At 40.0% G+C, this 24,835-nt stretch overlaps 2 protein-coding genes across 2 annotated transcripts; one reads left to right on the top strand and one right to left on the bottom strand.

Annotated features, from left to right (window-relative positions):
• Positions 1–610: 610 nt before the first annotated feature.
• Positions 611–1,257, bottom strand: LOC115160225 (pro-MCH 1). The gene has a single exon (XM_029710613.1). It carries the CDS (start codon positions 1,149–1,151, stop codon positions 753–755), a length of 399 nt encoding a protein of 132 aa, XP_029566473.1. The 5' UTR covers positions 1,152–1,257; the 3' UTR covers positions 611–752.
• Positions 1,258–19,533: 18,276 nt separating this feature from the next.
• spag8 (sperm associated antigen 8) lies at positions 19,534–24,835 on the top strand. Its single transcript, XM_029709467.1, has 6 exons — positions 19,534–19,840; positions 20,138–20,297; positions 20,541–20,586; positions 22,085–22,199; positions 22,379–22,441; positions 23,338–24,835. The coding sequence occupies exons 1-6, from the start codon at positions 19,769–19,771 to the stop codon at positions 23,449–23,451; spliced, it is 570 nt and encodes a 189-aa protein (XP_029565327.1). The 5' UTR covers positions 19,534–19,768; the 3' UTR covers positions 23,452–24,835.

Below are 24,835 nucleotides of genomic sequence, written 5' to 3'. Positions count from 1 at the left end.
CAGCTCACCCCAGGAACTTTGGAGACATGCAGAGTCATGTACACATCCACAAGAGGGAATGATTATCAATGGTTTCCACAATCAAACACTGCAATAAATACACGCTCCTTTTTTTCTCTGAAAGCTGGACAGAATCCACTCAGAACCTGGGCATTTTACATTTACATTTTTTGTAATTTTGCGGACACTCTTAACCAGAGCAACTTACAGTAGTGATTGCATACATTTTCATACTTTTTTCATACTTGTGCCCCGTGGGATGTATGGTGGACAAACAGAATATGACTTCAGCTGATTATTTCTGATATCATACTGGTTTATTAGCAACGCCACATTATCCCGGAATGATGCAAGTCTCTTGTGTAGTTTATAGACCTACTTCCCACTTACTTCCCATTCCAGACTGATGTAAACGTTAAAGACCAAATAATAAAAGGCTGTTGCAAATGTAATACTGTGGGTAATTCCAGAATGCTATTATTTTAGAATAATTGGCTGTCGCAACCTTATTAAGACTGATAAAGGCCTCCCAAGTGGCGCAGGTGTTTATGGCACTGCATCGCAGTGCTAGCTGTGCTACTAGAGAAAAACATACACAAGGCGTCAAATGCAGTGTTCTGTCTTTTTAATTGCAGATATCAGTTCATGTAATTATATGAATACATATACTCAAAGAAAGATCATATTAAGATGCAGAAGGGTAATCTGGCTGGCAGATGGATGATGAGACGAGACAATCTCATTGGTCACCTCTACACCTCCCAGCAGGGCCGGTACACCCTTCCCACCATACACCTCATGGTGTCCCTCCTGACGATGGAGATGCTGGGGCTCAGGTCCTGGCCAGCCTCTCTGCGGTCCAGAGTCAGGGCTCTGTCAGGCCCGGCGGCTGCAGCTCTCACCTTGTAGAAAGGAAGTCCTCTGTTCAGGTTCATCCACAGGCCAGAGTCTGCCAGCAAGACAATCTTGGAGCTCCTGCCTCTGATTGAATCAGGGATGTTTTCAGCCACCTCTACATTCAGTAGGGAGTCTAGGGTATCTTGCTCCAAGGCGATGTCGTCCGTCTTGCCGATGGGGATTGCCATGGACGGTGTGTAGCACTCCAAGAAAAGTGCCACGGCAAAGGAGATGGAGAGGACAGAGTATCTCATGTTGGAGAATGAGGATCTTCGTTGAGGTTGATGTTGCAGGTTGTTGTGATTTGCTTTTTCGAGCTCGTTCTCTTCTGACCGAGATATTTGTCTTCCTCTTTTATACCCTTTGGACTTCCAGGATTTGCAACATTTGACATTTGTTTCATCACTGCTTTTCTTCTCATTGTGTTTCAGGATATTAAACAACAGTATGATGACATGGTTGATGAGACCCCTAACAGTGTTGGAGTGTTGTGTCTTGTGGAGAGTTAATTAAGCTCATCTGTAACGTGGCTGGTCTTTCTAAAGTCTGTGAGGATGAAACAGTGGGATTTCATTGAGGGCACAAAGGAAGACGCCATTCCAAGAGCCTGCCCTTTAAAAGAACTGGAGTGGACTACTCACCCATTGACTACCTTGTGGTTAAGGACTCTCAATGATACATACTCCCCTCTCATGGCCACCTTATGACAATGTAAAATAAGGGATTTCAGGTGGCATTACAGTTGAAAGTAAACTAGTGATCATTGAAGAGCTTGGTGTGTATGTGGCACCAGGAAAACCAGCAGGGTTCTTTGAATACGTGTTGAGAGAAAATTCACAACGTCACTGATGTAAGGCTTTGGTGAAGATCGGAAATGTCTCTAAATTCAGAGCATATCCTTTACGTCTGCTGTCTGTGCTCTCCGTAAAGCCTTATTTGTTCACTTACTGGTACCTGCATATTTGCAACCTTACCTAATTAGGAATATCAGACAGGGAGTTAAAGGTTTGAAAACCTGCTCACATACTGTAGCCCTCTTGAAACAGAATGCTGGTGTGATGCTGATGGGTTCAAAGTCAGCTTGGCTAGAGATATGCACAAAAAAGGAGATGTGGCTGGTGGACCGTCAATGGTTTTGTTTGGTGATTTATAGTGATGACCTCAGATCAGATATTGTTATGGTCAGATAATGTTACTGCATAATAACTTTTCAAATACGCACAACTCTCGTCCAAGGAAGTGTATCTTTTTGGGGAGCTGTTATTATTGCTCTATTAATAGGCCTACTACAGTACATCTTGTACATTTTGTCTGTTTATTCATACTAGCATGTCTTGCTTCAAATCTTAGCTTTGTTTGACAAGGGTTGGTTTTGTCCAATGGTCAAACCCAGCTGTAAAACTTTAAAGTGGAGGATGTTTTTGTGTCTTAGAGTAGTTTTCCAAGACATTTTAAAGAAATTGATCACTATAGATAGGAATCTTATTTGTTCAGACATTGTTAGCACCCATATACTGTGTGAAAATGACACTCTAATAAGTTCTCCCATAGTTCCCCAATTAAGAGGAATACACTTGAAGTAGGGGGTCTCTGTGTGTTCGTCTCAGAGAAATGCTTTAATGGCCTCCTTTAATGTTATTTTCCCTTCTCCTTATCAGAGAGAAAATGGTTCTGTTGAAGGGGATCTAGAAGATTGCATTATTGTTTTCAGCAAATTAATACTCCAGCCTCCTCTTTCTGCAGGTGTAAATGTCAAAAAAGAATTGGATGCAAACAAGCCGACTGGCTCGAACAGAAAATATTAAACTATATTGCAACTCAAATAATCAAACACAATGCTATTAAAATCAAACAACTAGCTAGAGACAAAATCAAAATTTCATAAAGATTGCTAGCAGGTTTTACTATGATATACAAGAAAAAAGCGTATCAGAATGCAGTACTACGTTTTTTTATGCAATTAATGTCCTCTTACTCCAAAAAAATTATATTCAAGCACTTGATATTTCTTCAAAATCAAAAGAACCTTAAAATCTATATCGAACTTACACTGAACAAAAATCTAAACGCAACATGTAAAGCTTTGGTCCCATGTTTCATGAGCTGAAATAAAATATCTCAGAAATGTTCCATATGAACAAAAAGCTTATTTCTCTAAATTGTGTGCACACATTTGTTTACATCCCTGTTAGTGATCATTTCTCCTTTGCCAATATAATCCATCTACCTGACAGGTGTAGCATATCAAGGAGTTGATTAACCTGTTTAGGATAGGGGGCAGTATTTTCACGGCCGGATAAAAAACGTACCCGATTTAATCTGGTTATTACTCCTGCCCAGAAACTAGAATATGCATATAATTATTTTATTTGGATAGGAAACACCCTAAAGTTTCTAAAACTGTTTGAATGGTGTCTGTGAGTATAACAGAACTCGTATGGCAGGCCAAAACCTGAGAAGATTCCATACAGGAAGTGCCCTCTCTGACCATTTCTTGGCCTTCTATAGCCTCTTTATGGAAAACAGAGGATCTCTGCTGTAACGTGACATTTTCTAAGGCTCCCATAGGCTCTCAGAAGGCGCCAGAACGGGGAACGATGACTCTGCAGTCCCTGGGCGAAAAACAGTAGCACATTTGGATAGTGGTCGATCTGAGAACAATGACACAGTTGCGCGCGTGCACATGAAGACACCATTTTCTTCTTTCAGTCTTTGAACAAAAACAACATCTCCCGGTCGGAATATTATCGCTATTTTACGAGAAAAATCGCATAAAAATTGATTTTAAAAAGCGTTTGACATGGTTCGAAGTAAGGTAATGGAATATTTTGAATTTTTTTGTCACGATACGCGCCGGCGCGTCACCCTTCGGATAGTTTCTTGAACGCAAGAACAAAACGCCGCTATTTGGATATATCTATGGATTATTTGGAACCAAAACAACATTGGGTGTTGAAGTAGAAGTCCTGGGAGTGCATTCTGACGAAGAACAGCAAAGGTAATCCAATTTTTCTTATAGTAAATCTGAGTTTGGTGAGTGCCAAACTTGGTGGGTGTCAAAATAGCTAGCCATGATGGCCGGGCTATCTACTCAGAATATTGCAAAATGTGCTTTCACCGAAAAGCTATTTTAAAATCGGACACTGCGATTGCATAAATGAGTGCTGTATCTATAATTCTTAAAATAATTGTTATGTTTTTTGTGAACGTTTATCATGAGTAATTTAGTAAATTCACCGGAAGTTTCGGTGGGTATGCTAGTTCTGAACGTCACATGCTAATGTAAAAAGCTGTTTTTTGATATAAATATGAACTTGATTGAACAAAACATGCATGTATTGTATAACATAATGTCCTAGGAGTGTCATCTGATGAAGATCATCAAAGGTTAGTGCTGCATTTAGCTGTGGTTTTGGTTTTTGTGACATTATATGCTAGCTTGAAAAATGGGTGTCTGATTATTTCTGGCTGGGTACTCTCCTGACATAATCTAATGTTTTGCTTTCGTTGTAAAGCCTTTTTGAAATCGGACAATGTGGTTAGATAAAGGAGAGTCTTGTCTTTAAAATGGTGTGAAATAGTCATATGTTTGAAAAATTGAAGTTTTTGGATTTTTGAGGAGTTTGTAATTCGCGCCACGCTCTATCATTGGATATTGGCGAGGCGTTCCGCTAGCGGAACATCTAGATGTAAGAGGTTTTAACAGCATGATCATTACACAGGTGCACCTTGTGCTGGGGACAATAAAAGGCCACTCTAAAATGTGCAGTTTTGTCAAACAACACATAGCCACAGATGTCTCAAGTTTTGAGGGAGCGTGCAATTGGCATGCTGACTGTAGGAATGTCCACCAGACCTGTTGCCAGAGAATTCAATGTTCATTTCTCTACCATAACCTGCCTCCAATGTCGTTTTAGAGAATTTGGCAGTACATCCAACCGGCCTCACAACCGCAGACCATGTGTATGGTATTGTGTGGGCGAGCAGTTTGCTGATGTCAACATTGTGAACAGAGTGCCCCATGGTGGCAGTGGGGTTATGGTATGGGCAGGCATAAGCTACGGACAACGAACACTGATGTGACAATGATGCTCTGGATCTTGTATTCTTGTTTCTTGCTCTGGATCTTGTGTTCTTGTTTCTTGTTTCCAGCAACTTCGCACAGCTATTGAAGAGGAGTTGGACAACATTCCACAGGCCATAATCAACAGCCTGATCCACTCTATGCGAAGGAGATTCTGCACTGCATGATGGTGGTCAGACCAGATACTGACTGGTTTTCTGATCCATGTCCCTACCTTTTTAAAAAAAATAGGTATCTATGACCAACAGATGCATATCTGTATTCCCAGTCATGTGAAATTCATAGATTATTTCAATTGACTGATATGAACTGTAACTCAGTAAAATCTTTGAAATTGTTGCATGTTGCATTTATATTTTTGTTCAGTATATATTAAAAGCTAACTAAGTAAATCGAAAATCACCTGGCCACAGCAGTAGGCATGTATTTTCTTAAATTAAATATTTTTCAACAGTTGATAATGGGTAAAACAGTCCATAGTCACATTAAGAACATTAAGAACAATGTCATTCTGAAATGTGTGCATTTTCTAAAACTATGACCTTTTAATGGCTTCTAGTCTGGAACAAATCACATTGGTTATTTTAGTGTGGGTGATGTACTGCCAGTGTGGCCAGATGGGAAATGCCATGGACCATTTCTTATTGAGAAGTGTGTCTGTGTTCTGAATGGTCAAAGTTAGCCAATCTGTGATGACTAATTAGTCTGTCAGTTGACCATTTCTTCACCTTGTTTTTTATATTGTCTTACAGGGTTCATGTATTTGTCTCTGTAGATAACAAACATTCTTTATTTTTAGGAGGTGGGCGGGATGGGATAAAGTGTGTTTCACAGGCCTTCTGTTCCATAAGACAACATGTAAGGACCAAATGGATGGATGCTATGTGGGGTGACTACAGCTAGGATGACAGAAACACGATGTCATGACTATAAATCTACTTTATTTACAGAAAATCCAGAGAGGGTGACTGAAATCAGGACAAGTGGAGAAACCGCTCAAACAGACAGACATCACTGAAAGTTGTGGAAAACACAGAGTAATGACATGGGAAAGACATAACTGAAACCACATTGAACTTTTAGAACCTGTGATTGAACTGATGATAAAACAGAACCTCCAAATTGTATTGTTGATCCATTCATTCGTGACTTTCTTTATAAACCACATGTGGAGAAGACAAACAGTCCGAACCCCACCGAGTTATTCATTCACAGCATGGAACTGTATTGACCTCTGTATGTGTCCAGTAGTGTTGTGGATACTGTAGTTACAACAGAGAGAGGGGTGTTTATCTGTTGGTGGCCAGTGTGTTTCAGGCCTCTCCCTCCTCAGGTGTTTGCTTGGTGATGTGTGTGGTTATTGGAGTACAGCTGTACACCACATGTCCATGACAGATCTGACTCTATAACATAACTAGAATGCTTGTTTTATGCACTATGGATGCCATTCTATTTCATTCTATCATAAATACCTGATAAAATAGGAAGTCAAGGCAACATGAAAGACTGCAGACTTTTTACACTCCTCAATATGTATTTTCTTAACTTTTCTCTCCTTGAAAGTCGAGTGGCAGGGTAGAGGACAGGGTACCGATTCCATGTTTGCTCTTGGGCGAGGAGAGGGGGTAGCAGCTAGTCCAGAGCAGCGTTCAAGGTGTTTGTGTGTTACAGAGAATCACATATTAACTGCAACACCACTATAGAAAAAAAGGCCCTTTGAAGTGAGGCCAAGATGGGCAGACCAGCTGACTACACTGACGATGCCAACCCAAACACCAGGCCTCAGTCTCGGGGGTTGGAGGGGGGAAAAAAGACCCCAGCCACGCACCGAGGGGAGACAGTGCCTCTCACATAACGCAGGGCCCTTCTGAACACAGCAGCGCACTTCTTTAAAACAACACCAAGAGGCAGGCCGCACCAAACAGGCTAAAGTGTTATTCCAGCTAGGTAAACACAGGGCACAGATCTAACAGTGATGAATGCCACATATTAACAGGCACAAATTGAATTATGTTGTTGAAATTCCATGCATTCTGCTGGCCAGTTTGAGATTGGGGTGATTGAAATATATGAGTCTTTCCACTTACGGCGTGAGGATTTCTGAACCAAACTCACCTTTCAGAGGCAGATCATGCAATTTCTAAAGGATGGATGACATTGTCCTCCAGTCTCCTATCCTGTGAAGAACCTAGAGAAGGTAATCTAGTGTGTCTTTCATATAAACTGGATAACACTCAGCTCAGCAGGGTAAAGCATTGACGTGGACACTTCTTAGGATGTGTGCCCAAGGGTGCTTTCAGGCAGCAGGCACTATTACATTGGGATTTAGAGATGAATACAAAATAATTAGGGTCTGAATGGAAGATAGAAGTTCAGATCTGATGTAAGGTCAGTTTTGCTCTATAGCTAATGGATAAGGTTAGGCTTGGATGAAAGGCAATGGATGAAAGCCGATCCTAGATCAGAGGCCACCTCCACCTAAATCACTCATTAGATACAGTGCAGAGATACCATAAAAGCTATATGGACCCAAATAGGTCTGAGTCATGAAGGGGTCGCTAAATGCAATAACAAGAGGCAAAGCCATCTTCTCATCTTTGAGCACTTAAGGATGTATAATCTCCCACACACATACACAGGTTACACACACAAAGAGATCTGCAGAAATACCAGTAGCCATGGTGATGGTCAGACAACAAGTAATCAAGATGCAGAGTAAAAATAGCAACACAAGCTCTCTGGTTGTTGTGTAAGAGAGAGACAAAAAACATGTTTTGCAGAAGGAATTTAGTGATTTTGTTTTTCTTAATGAAGCAAAGGAATAATTCATTATATGGACATGCTCGATAGAATCTGATTCCCTTCCAAATCACACACGCCTCGGTGACCAAACTGTTAATATTGGGTTTCGGAATGTTGTTCCAAGACTCTGGATTATGAGCATTAGTAATGTTGTATTTCAAAGGGGACTTGCACATTTGCTATGAGTGTTGTGCATGGACTATTTTTAAGTGGGAAATAGGTAAGGGTTTGTAATGTGTGAGACCTTTTCACTCTCTTTTCTTAGGTCTTTGTTATCAAAGTGTTAATTCAACTAATTAGTTCCAATATAAGTAATGACAAGTAGAAACTGTGTGCAATTCATGGCATGATGTGTTTGTTGCTGTCACGACTTCCTCCGAAGTCGGTCCCTCTCCTTGTTCGGGCTGCGTTCGGCGGTCGACGTCACCGGTCTTCTAGCCATCGCCGCTCCACCTTTCATTTTCCATTTGTTTTGTCTTGTTTTCCTGCACACCTGGTTTACATCTCCTCATAATTACTATGTGTATTTAGCCCTCTGTTCCCTCCATGTCTGTGTGGGGTATTGTTTATTGTCAAGGTTGGCACGCTTCCGACTGGTTTGCGCCGGGTTTTGTTTTGTACCCGTGCTATGTGGCAGCCGGTACTTTGTACTTGGTTGTTGTACTTAGTGCTGCCTCACTTGTTCTTTGTGCATTTGTTTTTTGTGACGTGGTTGCGTTCTGTTCTAATAATTGCCTCAGTAAAGTGCTTTGTCCACTCATCTCTGCTCTCCTGAACCTGACTTCCATGCACCAGCTACACCCACCGTTTGACAGTTGCCAAATTGTTATTCTGCTCCCATGTGAATGATACAAAGAGAAAATGTCTCAAAGAATTCTGATGATTTCAACCAAAAAGTCTTCATAAATCACAACGCATTAATAATCTGGTTGGGAGGATCGTTTTGCGCCATATGAAAAATCAAATCTTGACAAGTCTAGCTTCAATAAAACATTGACTGGATTTCTGACCACGCTTTATACTGTGGAGGTAGACCATTCCAGACACATGGGCTGATGGCTCATGTAAAAAAGACTTGAGCGGTTAAGCCTTTACAAGAAACTCCTCTGTTGTGTTACTCAGTAACAGGAGACCATCATGTTTGGGTTGCTGTGACAGACTACTCCATGACTTACTCCGTGATTTGTCTGTTTGTCACATGTTTTTCTTATAGGCTATTGTATATTCAATGGAGCTGCTCATCATAGGAAATAGATTAATATACTGTAGAATCACCAAGGCCATAAAACTTAAAGCATATAGACAGTGCATTTGGGAAGTATTCAGACCCCTTAACTTTTCCCACATTTTCTTATGTTACAGCTTTATTCTAAAATTAATAAAATAAATGTTTTCCTCATCAATCTACACACAATACTCCATAATGACAAAGCGGAAGGGTACCAAAAACATTCTGCAGCATTGATGGTCCCCAAGAACACAGTGGCTTCCATCATTCTTAAATGGAAGAAGTTTGGAAGAACCAAGACTCTTCCTACAGCTGGCCACACAGCCAAACTGCGCAATCAGGGGAGAAGGGCCTTGGTCACGGAGGTGACCAAGAACCCGATGGTCACTCTGACAGAGCTCCAGATGGAAGCTACTCCTCAGTAAAAGGCAAATGACACCCCCCTTGGAGTTTGCCAAAAGGCACCTAAAGGACTTTCAGACCATGAGAAACAAGATGCTCTGTCTGATGAAACCAAGATTGAACTCTTTGGCCTGAATCCCGTGTCACATCTGTAGGAAACCTGCCACCATCCCTGTGGTGGCAGCATCATGCTGTGGGGATGATTTTCAGTGGCTGGGACTGGGAGACTAGTCAGGATGGAGGGAAAGATGAACGGAGCAAAGTACTGAGAGATTCTTGATGAAAACCTGTTCCAGAGCGCTCAGGACCTCAGACTGGGAAGGTTCACCTTCCAACAGGACAACGACCCTGAATACTTACCTAAATGTGATATTTCTGTTTTCTATTTTTAATACATTTGCAAACATTTCTAAAAACAATTTCATCCATTTTAGAATAAGGCTGTAATGCAACAAAATGTGGAAAAAGTAAAGGGGTCTGAATACTTTCCAAATGCACTGTACATGAAAACAGCCTTTCACTCAAAGAGATACTTATTATTTCACTGAAACCCCTGATGCAGGAATTTGAAAGGTCTGGTCAATTTGGGGATGATTGTGCTGTAAAGTAACAAAATTTGGAAAAAGTCAAGGGTTCTGATTACTTTCCAAATGCACTGTACATGCAAACAGCCATTCACTTAGAGATATTTATTATTTCACTGAAATCGCTCATGCAGGAATTTGAAAGGTCTAGTCATTTTGGGGATGATTGGCTGTAAAGTTTCACCTTTAGGACGTATTAAAAGTGTGCAGGCACATATTTCTTTTAACAACGTACGTAATTGTTTTTGCCTTGCACCTGAACTGAGTAAAGCTGGTGTGGAGCTTACCGTTTTTCTCAATTGCGTACAAGCAATTTTCAGATCTGTGTTGAAACGTAAAGTATGCTCAAGTCCATTTCAGCACTAGCTAGCGATCTTGCTAACCTTGTCTAGCTAGCTCATGTTATGTTGTTGCTTTTTTTTTTACTACTACACCATATTAAAAAGAGTTTGATTTGTCATAAGCATTGATTTAGGTAAAACTTCGCCACAGATGGAAACCACTGGACTATCTTTGACTTCGCCAACTATTGTTATCTCCAAATGTGTGTAGTCTTCCATGAATTGCAGCCGCAAATCTGCTAGAAAAATTGTTCGAAAGAATCAGATGAAGCTCCGGTAATATGGATAACTATTGAAATGCGAAATTCTAATGGACACGGTACAACCCTTGGTATGTAAACTGCTGGCAGGCTTTGGCTGCTGTACAGCAAAGCCAAGTCAGCAAGTGCTCATGGTTCTCACATGGGAAGTGAAATGATAGGCTACAATGACTTGCCTCAAGATCATGCACGCAGATGACATGTATAAATGGAGCGTGTAGTGAGGCAAAACTCTAGTGGTCAAAACCATTCATCTTGGGGCGACGGGTGGGAGCGGATTTGCAAAATGTTATCATATCATACAATTATACAATTTTATAAAACGGTCAGATATATGTATTTTTAATACAGACTAGCTCAAAAATAAGTGAAAATTGACAAATGATCCAATGGATTATGATAATTTTATGTTAAAAATAGTGGAGGTTAAAAAACAAGATTCCAGCCCTCAGTTGGTAGAGCATGGTGTTTGCAACGCCAGCATGGTGTGTGCAACGCTAGGGTTGTGGGTTCGATTCCCACGGGGGGCCAGCACAAAAAGAATATTTTAAAAAAATGCATGAAATGTATGCATTCACTACTGTAAGTCGCTCTGGATAAGAGCGTCTGCTAAATGGCTAAAATGTAAATGTAATTTTAATTTGCTTCATGGCTCAGGCGGCCAAGTGTACACAAGGATGTTTGGCTCATCTCAGTTGCAAAGAGGAATAACTTTGCAGCTGTTTCTGATTAATTAACAATGCCATGCTGGTGGGTGGTAACGTTCAATTAAAACCCAGCCCTGAAATGAAACTTAGGCTGAACATATTTTGTGTGTCATATCGTAGGAAAAGATACCACATTCACATGGTTATGTTACTTCAAGCCCAAATATATCATACTTTGATTAAAATAATGACTTATTGCCTTAAATCGTTGTGCAACATCATGGGTATGCTCTGGCCATCGTCTTTCAGCTCTAAAAAGTGGACTTCTACTGGTGTGGGCGTTTAAATAAAATGTCATCATTCAATACAAAATTCACTGTTAAGTGTTTAGTTCACAGAATATTAAGACATTGTTTTCATCAGAATATAAATATGTGCAATTGTGTTCATTGTTTCTGCAAGCAGTAAATACTACTGCACCAAATTCTAGTGTCATACCATGTACAATATACGGAAAGATCTAGTCAATGGGGACCGTCTAATTGTGATGATTTTTTACAATATTGCGGATGTGCAGAGATGCAGAGAATGAAGTTGAGTTCTAAGTCATTTTGGGTTACTCCTAAGTCATCAACTTCAACATTGTGTCCTTCCATTATAGAGCTTTGCTTTGATGTTAATTGAGGTGTATCAGTTGTGTGCCTCCATTGTATTCACCTTTCCTTATTTCTATTGTGGATAGTGCTTCTGTGCACCAATGGAAATTCTACAAAACAATTAGCAAACCAGCCTTTGGAATTGGATTGTGATGATACCATGAATGAATCCTGCACACACTATGCTTTTAAAAAAAAAATTATCAGGAAAAATATTTGATTTGATGTGTATGAAATTAATTCCTAGGGGAGATGCTTTGGAGAGAAAAATATTGCTAAATTGTCAAGATTTAGACAGACACAGGGCAGTGTTTCTCCAATCACAATGCCTCCAAACACAACAGCATCTTCTTTATTCACTGTAATTGTACCTCAGGGGGCCATTTCTTCTCTAGGAACCAAAACAATGCATTTCACATACCTGCATTTCATGCCATACCTTCCATCCTCTACATATCCCTTTCATTTGTCTTTCCTCTCACAAGAAACACCTCAGTCTGTATTGTCACACACACATACACGCACACGCATGTACAAACGCACACACACACCCTTTTTAAGAGCAGAAAGCATTGGCATTTTTTTTATAAGATGGCTGTCTGGTGAATAGACAGGAAGCTACATTTAAATGTTGCTCCATTCTCTGGACAGCTGTTGGGAATCAGTGTATACCCTGCCATCCCTCTTCACATCCCAAGGGTCTCGGGAGAAAACTTGTCATGACTGGCTGCTTTGTGCACAACCAATGGGCACATCTGAGGACAAATCCATCCACCCTCTTTAGATCACGTACTGACTATATGCCATGTAGCTGCACAGTGCAAATACTGAAAACAGGATTTTGAAATAAGGGTGTGGACACAAATACACATTGAGTGATGTGAATGTTAGCTACATAAAATATAGTGCCTTATGCGCCAAATTATATTAAAACTTTACACCAAGGATTTAATAACAAAATTATATTATAGAATGTTGTGTGTGCTGAAATTGCACGTCATGTTTACAATACCGCGTTGGTAGTAAGGCATTATTTGTTCGACCGAATGGGAAAACGTGTCACGTCCTGGCCAGTATAAGGGTTAATTGGTATTGTAGTTTGGTCAGGACGTGGCAGAGGGTATTTGTTTTATGTGGTTAGGGGTGGTGGTTTTTCTAAAAAGGGCATTTGATTTATGTATTCCGGGTTTTTTGGGCACTGTTCCTTGTTTATGTAATTCTATGTTTAGTCTAGGTATCTATTTCTATGTTGAGTTAATTGGGGTGGACTTCCAATTTAAGGCAGCTGTTTGGTGTTGCCTTTGATTGGAAGTCCTATATTAGTTGGGTGTGTTTGTCTGTGTGTTTGTGGGAGATTGTTTCGTGTTTAGCATGTGTGAGCTTAACAGGGGCCTGTTGCACAAAAGTAGAATTAAGACATCCGGGATAAATGACTCAGCTGAGCTCAATGAAGCCAAAACATGTGCGTCCAGGCTTAATTGGTTGCACAAAGACCAAGCCAGGATGAGCAGACACGGATTCATTAAGCCAGGTGAAACCAATCCTGGATAGGTGCGCGCTCACGGCTCACTCAAATAGACCCCGCCACAGATCACAGATTAACTGATTTACCATGGCAACTAGAGCCGCGTACTTTTCCCCGTCGGAAGCACAAATCCTCATGGAGGCATACGAGGAGGTAAAAGATATAATTAAGAAGAAAGGCAACACCGCCACAGTGATAAAGCAAAGAGAAAAAGCGTGGCAAAGTATTGCAGACCGCCTGAATGCGTAAGTAGTGCACAATTACACAGTCACCGCTCCGCTGAAACATCACAATTACAATTCAAATATTTAATTCACATCTCCAAAAATGCAGTTGTACTGTAATTATGAAACGGTTAAATTTTTTATTGAAATGCACTGCAGATATGAGTGAAATTGTGTAAAGTAACTCCATCACACTGTATAAAGCTATGATAGATTTTTTGATATTTTTACTGAAAACAAGACAAAAATACCAAGTAATTTTTTGCAGTGTGACTCCATTAAATGTGTGTGTGTGTGTGTGTGTGTGTGTGTGTGTGTAGATTAAACATGAACGGGCCAAAACGGACATGGCAGCAGGTCAAAATCAAATACAAGAACATTCTGCAGAATGGTATGGTCCCTGACTAATATTTAACAAAGCACAAGCATATATTGTACCCAGAAGGTGCCTGCTCACACATTGTCTGTACTGTTTTAGCAGTGAAAAAGAATACCCACAGACAAGGCACGGGTGGTGGGTCACCAAAGGCTGACCTTACCCCAGCAGAGGACATGGCCTTGGAGCTAAATAAAGGCAGGCCCGTCTTAGAGGGGATCCCTGGGGGGAAAGAGACGAGCATAGGTTCCTCCCAAGATGCCACCCGCTTCATTCAAGGTATGTCCTTCCATCTCTACATGGGATACAACCACATTCATATTGAATCAATTTGGACTGTCTGACTTTGGTTTACCTATTGCCTTGCAGTGTCTGGCAGCACTGTGTTCCTGTTAGAGCCACCAGCACAAGCACCAGACGATGTTGATCCAGTGAGTACTCCATCAAAGGCATACTGTAGGCCTGGCATGTCTTGTCTACTAGCTTCAATATGAATCCGATTAAATGTGATAGGGTGAAGGCCCCAGTGCAGCAGCAACAGCACATGATGGAGACGATGATGAGGAGGAGACCATCTCTCTGGATTCCAGAAGGCATGAGGTATCATGTTAAGACTGTGAAAGTACTATTTACTCTACAATGGTGAGGAGTCCTCATCAAAATCAAAAAATCTAATTTCTTTTACAGGACCCAGATGCTATACAGTGGGAAAACCAGCCTGGCAACATAGTGCGTATTAATAAAAGGACACCACATCCTGCCAAATTCCAGCTGCGCTAATTGTATTGTGTTCACAGAGCTCACAAGCTATCAGAAAGTTGTATGGCAACCACCTCCGGCGCCAAATAGAACTGGCAGACATAGACATTCAGTACAAGAAGAAAAAGATGGAAAATCTTGCACTGGAGTCCGAAATAAAAAAGAGGACAATTAGGAAACTGGACCTTGAAATAAAAAAACTTGAGAGGGAGGTGAGATATGCCTTCAATGTACACTGTATGCTAACTGTAACACAAATGTATTAATCATTATTTTTCTTTCCTCCCCCAGCTCCAAGAAGATGACACAGCTCAAAATAAAAATTAGGTATATTCTCGTAAAGTCAAGTGAGCCATGACATATGAGCTCTTATTGTGAGCACACAGGACGGTGGCATCTTTCTAAGGTTTTTTTTATTTTCCCAGCAATCAGTACAACCAAGTCATCGTTATAAGGCATCGCCCTCTTTTGCCCACCCCCCCAGCACCAGGTGTGGCCACTAGCCTATATGAAGGCCCAAAATTGTGTGTTCCTTTCTGCTCTGACAATGGCATGCCCATTCGTGCGAGATGTGGTGGATGAAGAAGCACTTGTGCTGAGGAGAGCCTTCAGGCGAGAAAGGGTCTTCAGGGACCGGTTGGACCCACTGGCCTTCCCTGATGACCATCTATATGAAAGATACAGGTTTTCTGCAGATGGCATCAGGTATCTATGCAGACTACTGGGTCCCAGGATTAAGCACCGCACTGCACGGAGCCATGCACTGAGTGTGGAGCAAATGGTTTGTGTGGCCTTGCGCTTTTTTGCTAGTGGAGCCTTCCTGTACTCAGTGGGGGATGCAGAACAGCTGAACAAGGCCACAATTTGCCGCACAATAAGGAGTGTGTGTCTGGCTATCAAAGCATTAGCAGATGTCTTCATCTCCTTCCCTGGCCACAGAAGACTCTGTGACATCAAAGAGGAGTTCTATAGGATTGCAGGTAAGAGGATCTACAAATTACAGGACAACTGTTAACACATAGTAGGATACTCATTACTTTGTGTGACAGGTTTCCCCAATGTCATTGGTGCAGTGGACTGCACACACATAAGGATAAAAGCCCCCTCAGGTGCCCATGAGGCCGATTTTGTGAATAGGAAATCCTTTCACAGCATTAATGTTCAGGTGAACATAACTTTTTGATATTGTCCATTGACGAACACTCTGCATTGCCAGTGATGTGCATTGATTGGTGTAATATTCCTCATCTTATGATTTCAGATGGTCTGCAATGCTGACTGTGTGATCAGCAATGTTGTGGCAAAATGGCCTGGCTCAGTCCATGACTCCAGAATCTTTCGGGCCTCTGAAATCTATCACAAGGTAAGCCACACAACCCCTATTTATAACCATCATGGCTGTGTCAAGAATATCACTGTGTTTATGAGGTAGTAATGATGAGATTTTGTGTTGACAGGTGAATTCTCTGGTGTGTTGCTGGGAGACAGGGGGTATGGCTGCCAGCCTTTTCTCCTGACACCTTTCACAGACCCCCAGGAAGCACAGCAGGCCTACAACCATGCCCATGCCAGGACCAGGGCCAGAGTTGAAATGACCTTTGGCCTCCTGAAGGCACGCTTTCACTGCCTTCACAAATTAAGGGTCAGCCCTGTTAGGGCATGTGATATTACTGTGGCTTGTGCTGTCCTCCACAATGTGGCCTGCCTGAGGAAGGAGAGGGCCCCCAGAGTGCCACCAGCCATGGACTGGGACAATCCGGCAATCTTCCCTGATGACGACAGTGGTCGGCTGCTGAGGGACCAATATGTGTTGAATTATTTTAGTTAGTATGTGTGCTTTCAATTTTGGTTAAATATGTCCTGCGGTGGCAGAGGAATTGGGGTTTTTTTGGGTTCGTTTTTTTACGAATTTGGCCTCTTATGATGTTTGTGCGGTATACTGTGTGTAATACAAGGCTGCAGGGAGGCTACTGCATCCATTCATTTGTCTGTTCAGTTGATGTGTATGGATTTGTCCAGCATTTATTTTAGTGTGCAGACATGCAGGGTGTGTTATATACAGACCTTTGAATGTGTATGTATCATTTTGTATAATATGCTTGGATTCTGTGCTTTCCATCTTGTAGTCACTGACTTCAGTTTCGAAAGGAGCTGATGGTTTACCTGCTTTGTTTTGTCCTTATTCAATAAAGGAACATAATGTTACACATTGTGTTTTTATATTCATATGGAATGTGTATTTGTTTATATGACAGAGTACTAGGGCCACACTGAAGAAAAAGGATAAAGTCATAAATTTATGAGGCTGGTTCTTTCTGCAGAAAAGCTACATATTGTTTTTACAGTTTTGATACTTATGACAATGTGATACTTAATATTCTGGCACATCAGCATGTCTTTGTTTATGAAACCATACTGAAGTACAATTTCACGAAATGCACCACATCTGTCATTTTAACAACTGTCCTCCTTTAAAACAACCGGTTACAATATTATTACTTGTGTTTTTTTCCCCTCTGTGGCCCTAATATTCTATCATTTTATATATAGCCTTATAGTCTATGGGAAACTGTAAATTATCTAATGATAGCAACATAATCTAAAAATTATTTTTTATCCAAAATCATTGAAATTAATGATCACAAACGTTTAAATAATGACAGTGGGTCTAGTTATATGTGATAACAATGTATAGTGAGCAGTGAAATAACTATTGGTTTCCATTTGTGGTGACTGCTGACTGACATTAGGGATGAGATTAAATAGATCCTGGAATTTAGCCTGGTCTGGAGCAGGCTAGCTCCACAGAATAAATCTCCATGGTAATTTATACCATAACATATCCTCCTGCCCCCTATCCATCTTTAGTGCAACCGGATTACGGATCAATTGAGCCAGGATCACCAAGATATCCTGGCTTAATCCCTTATCCTAGTTTTGTGCAACAGGCCCCAGGACTGTCAGTAATTCGTGAGTTCGTTTTGTTATTTTTGTATGTTCACTTTGAGTTTATTAAATGTTCAAAATGAACTATATCAACTCTGCTGCATATTGGTCATCTTTTTCCGACGATGATTTCGCTATATCGTCAAACGACAAAGAAATCCCTGACAAAACGTCTGTGTGATCATTTGAAATAAGAGCAGGATCAAAAATGTTTAAAAATATCTTTGATACAGATGTTATTATAAACTTTAGTTTGGTACCATCCTAGCTGGCACCAAAAAAACAAGCCTGAAAACAATGACCAGTAGAAACTGCAGTCATTTTCAATATTCTTAGCAATGATTTAGGAATCTATGTGAGTAAGTATTAGCTAGGTAGCCACTTGTTGTTCTCCTATTGAACTCAAACTTCAGTTCATGAAAATCACTAGTAGTGAGGCTTGACCGGACATGGTTATGTGTTATTAAGCTAGCCACAATAAGGACTAGCCACAATAGTGGAATTTACGGTTTGCCTTTAAAATAAAAACCCCTCTTTGAAAGTGACGCAATTGGTTACAATTGTTGGAATCATGCCATATTTAGACAAATAATGTTAAACAAGGTTGGAGTGTTGTAATGTGGAGCAATGAAATGGGGTATCAGTCTACTCGGTTAGACACACAGAACACAATTGTGAAGTTTAAGCAAATATTAACATCGTAGCTCTTATTGCAGGACTTTGGCTATGGGAAATCACCTCCCCAGTCAGCCTACTGTGCATATTGACATTCATATTGCTCTGCACAACCTTACCTAAGGATTTGGGATTAATGACATGGGGTATCAGTCTGATCAGGACCCAAGTGCTTTTTTTCCAAAGTCGTCCTCAGAGTTATCATACTCCAAAACATCCACGTTGTATTGTTTTTCCTCTGGAAGTTTTCAATACACATAGTAGGTTGACTGGTACAATAAATGTGGCTAATTTGTGGTTTCAGAGTCCCGCAATAAGATCTATGACGCTATGGTTCTGTGGGAGTTACTGAGTAGACTGATACCCCATGTCTATGATCCACAATCCATAGGTAAGGCTGTACAGTGAAATAAGTATGCCCCCAATGCAATTCTAAAGTATAATACATCCACAGTGTGATTTCAACAGATATTTGTCAAATTAACAAATTGTCTTTTGTTGAATTTATACAACAACTTTCCAACCTCGTTTAGCATGATATATTCTATTTGCATTCATTTGCATCACTTTCAATGGGATACTTTTATTTTCAGGGCAAACTCCAAAATCAACTATTGTGGCTAATCCTTATTGTGTCTGGCTTCACATAGGTGTGTCCGCCCATCATTAATTAAATAACTGTTTTATAAATTAGGGGTATTTTAGATTATGACACCTAGCTAGATAGTTAGCTAGCTAACTATAGCTACTGAAACAGATTATGTCGTTTCGCTATGTTTTTGGGGAAGAACATTGTTTGCATCCGTCAGCTAGCTATCTTTTTTTATGACCAGCACTGTCCCAGAGCTTGGGGAAGTGTGTCTGCTTTCAATAGCAGCAGCCACAGATAGATGAGAACATACGAGTCATTTCCAGGCTCAGGGAAATGATAGAGTACCACATCTTTGCATCAGCGGCGGGTGCGCGAGTCAAAACTTTACCAACATCATAGCATACGTATCGGTGAATGCTGTGACATATGAAATACGAGTGATGGTGTAATCAATGTGTAATAACTAAGTAAACATTTTTATAAACTTGTTAAATTATTATGTGACGTGCAGTCATATTCAGGCCCTGATTGGTCAACAAGCTTATTTGACCCGCAAAGACCCAAAAGGATCTCTACGCTTATTTTCGAGGAATGACGTCACGATGTCGTTTGTTTACAGTTGCTAGGGTTACACTTCCACAACAGAATAATAAATAGTGGTAGCTACATTTAGCTAGAAGCAAGCTAGCTAGCTACCTCAATTATCTTGGTTTCACAAGATAAATGAGCGATTTCACACTACTAACTAAGTGCATTGTAATGAAAATATAATGACTGCATTGGACGCTTCTGTTGAACAAAAATCTATTGGAAAATGTTTGCTGTATAACTGGGTAGAGGAGGTGAGGTTTTTTTCTTGGCAAAAGTTGTCTCAATATGAAAGCTGGTAGTGGTGTGTGTGCGTGTGTGAGAGCGAGAGAGAGATGTAAGTTAGCCGTAGGCCTACATGTATAGCCAAGTTCAGGTATATGAGGGCTTGCATGCTCTCCCTCCTGTTTTCTCAGTTAGCTATGAGTGCCATCATTAAAAGGTAAATAGTACAAGTCACTCCTTTAACTAATTACAAATTATTGAAAACAACAATATGTTGTCACACATGGCACAGCTTTTTATTAATCTTTGGAATTACATTCATTCAGCGGGCCACTGCCGTCCTTGACAATGAGAGGCCCAGAGCGCACATCCACAAAAATGGACATAAAGGGATTCTCACTATGGATCTGCCATCCAAAGTTCAAGGTGTCACCACAGTGAATGCTGCTTTCACCCCTCCCAAGGGTCATGGGGTGAGACAAAGAGGTAGGCACAGAATAAGAACATTGAACACCAATAAGCATCCTACATCCAGCCGACCTTGAATAGATTTTTCCTGGAATGAGTTTTAGATTCAGTGGATACCACGCAACATTCCAACATACTGTAACCTTACTACTGTGCAAACTGTTCATACGCTCTCACTGGCTGACTTGATTAAAATTCACTCAAGCCTTTTAGAGTTCGGTATGTGTTTTGCCCATCTTTTATTTTTTTTTATTTGTTAAGGCCTCAGAGGAGAACTTTTGGAAAATGATCTGCTCAAGAAAATAAGGTAGGCCTAATTGACCAAAGTTTCATTTCATAACAGTTATCATAATGTGAACAACACATTCAAGCTTGAAATATTTATATTTTTTTACGATGTGACTTACTCGAGACGTGACACAACACTGTTCAATCCATGTCTTGAGCAGAACTGGTAGGAGGAAAGTGATGTAATTTACAAGTCTTAGTTAGTTTTACAGTTCTATGAAAACATTGTGCTTTTTGATTTGACTTTATTATCTGATTTAACATTTATGTGCATTGTAATGTGGTTAATAGAATGCATCCCCAACAATGTGGTTAACATCCCCAACAAGTGATTTTAACAAAGGGAGGTAAGACGGTTAAAACTGGTTGTTGGAGGGGAGAGTCTCAACTCATAATCACTGACTTATGCCATACAAAACCACACAGTCACAAAACTGACCTAGATTTTTATTGAATGCTCAAAGTTAAATGTAAAGAACATTAACAAGGCTCTAACTAGTTTATGACAAAAATAACATACATTTAAATAAGTAGCATTAGTCATAGAACCTTTAAAAGATTCCAGACAGAATAGTGGTTTGGAGAGTGTTGCTTTGTTTTTCCATGGCAGTAGTCTGCTGTAGGGAAACAGTAAGAGTAAATGTCAACATAACACTTCTTGGAAGCTGCTCAACGTGAGAATTAAATCTGGATCTGTGGACACCAGTTATGAAGAGATAGAACAGGGAGTTTACACCACAAATAAGTATGTTATGACAACCTGTATGAATAATGTAGAATAACAGTGGAACAATATTATTTTGATTCGCATGGTAATGAATGTATTTTTTATGCATATTCATGCACTAATCATGTAAGCCTAAGAATAACTAGCCTTTATCACTGCATAGACCTTACACACAGCAATGCAGCTACTGATAGATTTAAAAATAGTGATCTAAAGTTGTTCAGCAATGTGAAAATGTGGAAAAACAATGTCAGTGTAACGGTTGTCGTCGGGAATAGAGGACCAAAACGCAGCAGGAATGTGGATGCTCATCTTATATTTATTTTAAATAAAGAGAACACCAAAATAACAAAAACGAAGAACTCACGCACAACAAACCAGTCTTGTCATGCTCGCACAGGCAAAACAAGAAACAATCTCCCACAACATCAAACCAAACAATTATCCATATATAGGACTCTCAATCAAAGGTTACGAGAAAGCACCTGCCTCCAATTGAGAGTCCAACCCCCCATCAACCTGAACATAGAAATACAACAAACCAGAAAGAACATAGAAATACAAAACATAGAACATAGACCAAAACCCGGAAATAATAAATCAAACACCCTACTACATACACCATCACCCTGAAACTCATAAACAAAATACCCTCTGCCACGTCCTGACCAGACTACAATAGCAAATAATCCTTATACTGGTCAGGACGTTATAGTCAGAGTAGCAGAGACAGATAAGGATATTGCTGTAGGTTCTCATGCTGGTATGGCCCTCCTCCTCTATCCCACAGTGAGCAGACACATGCAGAATTTAACCCTGAGCCTCCCAAAACAGAGTTCTGCTCCACTACCAAAGAGGACTACAAAGTTGAAGGCTTTCAGCCTTCCCTGCCTTCACCACTAAAGGTCTTCTAAATCAAGTATATTTTATGAACATGATCCACTCTTTGTGAGACACCTTGTTTTGGGACTAGCTACCATTTATAATTTTCCTATCTCTTTCACATATAAAACTGACAGCAGCATTCAACTCATATTTGAACAGAATGTTCATTTCTAATGCATTCTTGTTTTGCTGTGATTAGGAGCATGACTACAAAAGCGATCAGGCAATTACCTTTTGGAGTGAGAATCATCATCAGATACAGGTTGGTCTGATTATTACATTACTCCCCCATTTACATAACAGGCTCTACATTATCATAAATGGACAGAGCGCCATGTTTTCACTATTACTGGATGGCTGCGCAACATTATAGTCAACACTAGACAAAATGCCTTTGCTACATTTTATAATCTTTATTATTTTCAATTATTAAGTCAGCTTGTGTGTGATGTGTCATTTACTCTGCTATAGTACAGTGACTGTGGAGTTAGTGGTCTGTCTGTGTTTGTGAAGCATTTGTTGCTTGGCTATTCCACTTACAAAATTGAATACAATAAATTGCTGGAAGAGACCTCCCACATACCCATAACTCAGTAAAACATTACATGAGTGTGTAAAAAAAGCAATCATTTTATTCTTAAGTATTCTTAGGTTTGTACTCTTTGGGACTCACTCCTAACACTGTATTTAATCTCTACTGCACAATCTGTATTTTATTTTTGCAATTAAACCATCATTATTGTTGGACATCTGGCCCTTGAGTTTTAGTATTTGATGGATGTTGATATGTAAGATATTAACAAATGAAAAGGATTTAGCATATGTTTGTAATTTTGGTGTCATATTTGATGACTATTTACAAGCCTCAATTTTGAATGTGGTTTCAAGGAGCCCTTCAATAAGACATCTTATTAGATTCTGCCAATAGACTTTAAAGAGCACAGCTGGTACAGGGTACTGTCGATTTCTGAATGAAATGATGGATCTCATCCACTTTTTAACTCAGTTCATTTAAGCCTTAAACGAGCAGCAGATACTGTAATAATAGCATACCTGGCATACGTTTCACTGTAGTCTGATAATACTCTACAGTCTACACAAAAACCTTTTTAAACAACAGCAAGAAAACATGTCCTGTACCATGTTCTGCCGTCTCAGGGTGTGACAGCGGTGAGAACCAGGGATACCCCATTCAAGAAGAATGCCACCTTCAGCACACCTATCAGTGAACACATGGATGACAAGCCTATTCTGTACACACCGGAGAATTAAGCTGTTACTCATGTGAGCATTGGACACAGTGGTATTAAATTATTGTTCCATAATATTGTGTACGAATATTGCTCTGTTTATCATTTCAATTAGGTCTAGTCTCTGCACTGTATATGAATTGCGTAAGTACTGCACAAATTATTTAACACAAGCAGACAGATGAAAGGTATTGAATTGTTAACTTTATCTCAGGGTCATTGTCTCCTTGCAGAATTTATTTTTGTTTGTAGGTTATTTTCTCCCATGGTCTTTTTCTTAAACCTTTGCAATTAGTAATTACCACAATTGAGCAGTGCTGAACAACAGAAAGCCACATTATCCACTTTCTCTTGTGCTGGGCAAAAATGGATCTGGCTATTGTCCTTGGACAAATGACAAGAAAACCATTTGTTTTCTGAGATGAGGAAAGTGTTTTTCCACCTTTAGAAAGAGAGGCACACAGAAGCCTCCGCCTTACAGATGTCAGAAATATTGATGTTCATGCAGCTTCCTTACTTTAGAGAGCATGGCTCTGATTCAGATTCGTGTTCGTGTTCTGTCAATCAAGAGACAAGTCTACATGGTGTTCCTCTCACTTTCAGCAGAGATTATGAGGAGGTAGCTATGGCAACAAGTAATTTTAGACTACATTTATGCAGATTTTCCCCCAAAACATTTCATTACCTCATGGGATTAGAGGGTGAAACAATTGATGTCTGAAACAGATGCCATTTAGCTACTTCCAGCCAAGTGAAATATATTGCATATAATAATTTTAATTCAAATTAACTGTGATAAAGTAAATATTGCCTTGAATAAATTTGACTACTAATTTCCCCCCATGATTCAATAAAATTAATAATGTCTGTTTTGATCTATCCATAACTGTATTTGTTTAAGTTTATAAAAAATGTATTACAGTACTTCATTCTCTGTATTTCCCTGTGAAGGGAGCACTGCTCTGAGTTATTAAAATGGATGTAGTGTTTTTGTCAGAGGAGACAAATGTTGAACCATCTTGTGAACTATGTGCTTGTGATACAGTAGGCCTACATACCTGCAGTAGAAATTCCTTCAGTGCATTCCCCCGTCAAAAGTTCCCTTCTTGGTTGTTGTTGTCTCTCCTCCCAAATTGTATCAAAAATGCTAATGACGTTATTCACCCTTTCTTCAACTCTCTTCAAAAGATAAAACCAGGAGCCTTGATGACTCAACAATTACTCAAATTCATCCTTCATTCTTCTACTGAATTCTACAGTATCATTTAATTTAGTTTAAACATCTGTATGCACACACGTACAGATTTGGATACTGTACACTCCCTGAAGGGGAGACAAAAGTGATGAGGGACTTATGTGTCCTGTGTGGCTCAGTTGGTAGAGCATGGTGTTTGCAACGCCAGGGT

This window comes from Salmo trutta, chromosome 23, assembly GCF_901001165.1.
Source record: "Salmo trutta chromosome 23, fSalTru1.1, whole genome shotgun sequence".
Classification (NCBI taxonomy): domain Eukaryota; kingdom Metazoa; phylum Chordata; class Actinopteri; order Salmoniformes; family Salmonidae; genus Salmo; species Salmo trutta.
Note: the sequence above shows the minus strand (reverse complement) of the source record. Positions and strands in the feature narration are given on the sequence as shown.

Coding starts and splice junctions, on each gene's coding strand:
- LOC115160225 (XM_029710613.1), bottom strand. CDS start 1,151: ATGAGATACTCTGTCCTCTCCATCTCCTTTGCCGTGGCACTTTTCTTG.
- spag8 (XM_029709467.1), top strand. CDS start 19,769: ATGACTGCATTGGACGCTTCTGTTGAACAAAAATCTATTGGAAAATGT. Junction 19,841..20,137: donor TGTATAACTGGGTAGAGGAG/GTGAGGTTTTTT, acceptor ACATTCATTCAG/CGGGCCACTGCCGTCCTTGA. Junction 20,298..20,540: donor TCATGGGGTGAGACAAAGAG/GTAGGCACAGAA, acceptor TTATTTGTTAAG/GCCTCAGAGGAGAACTTTTG.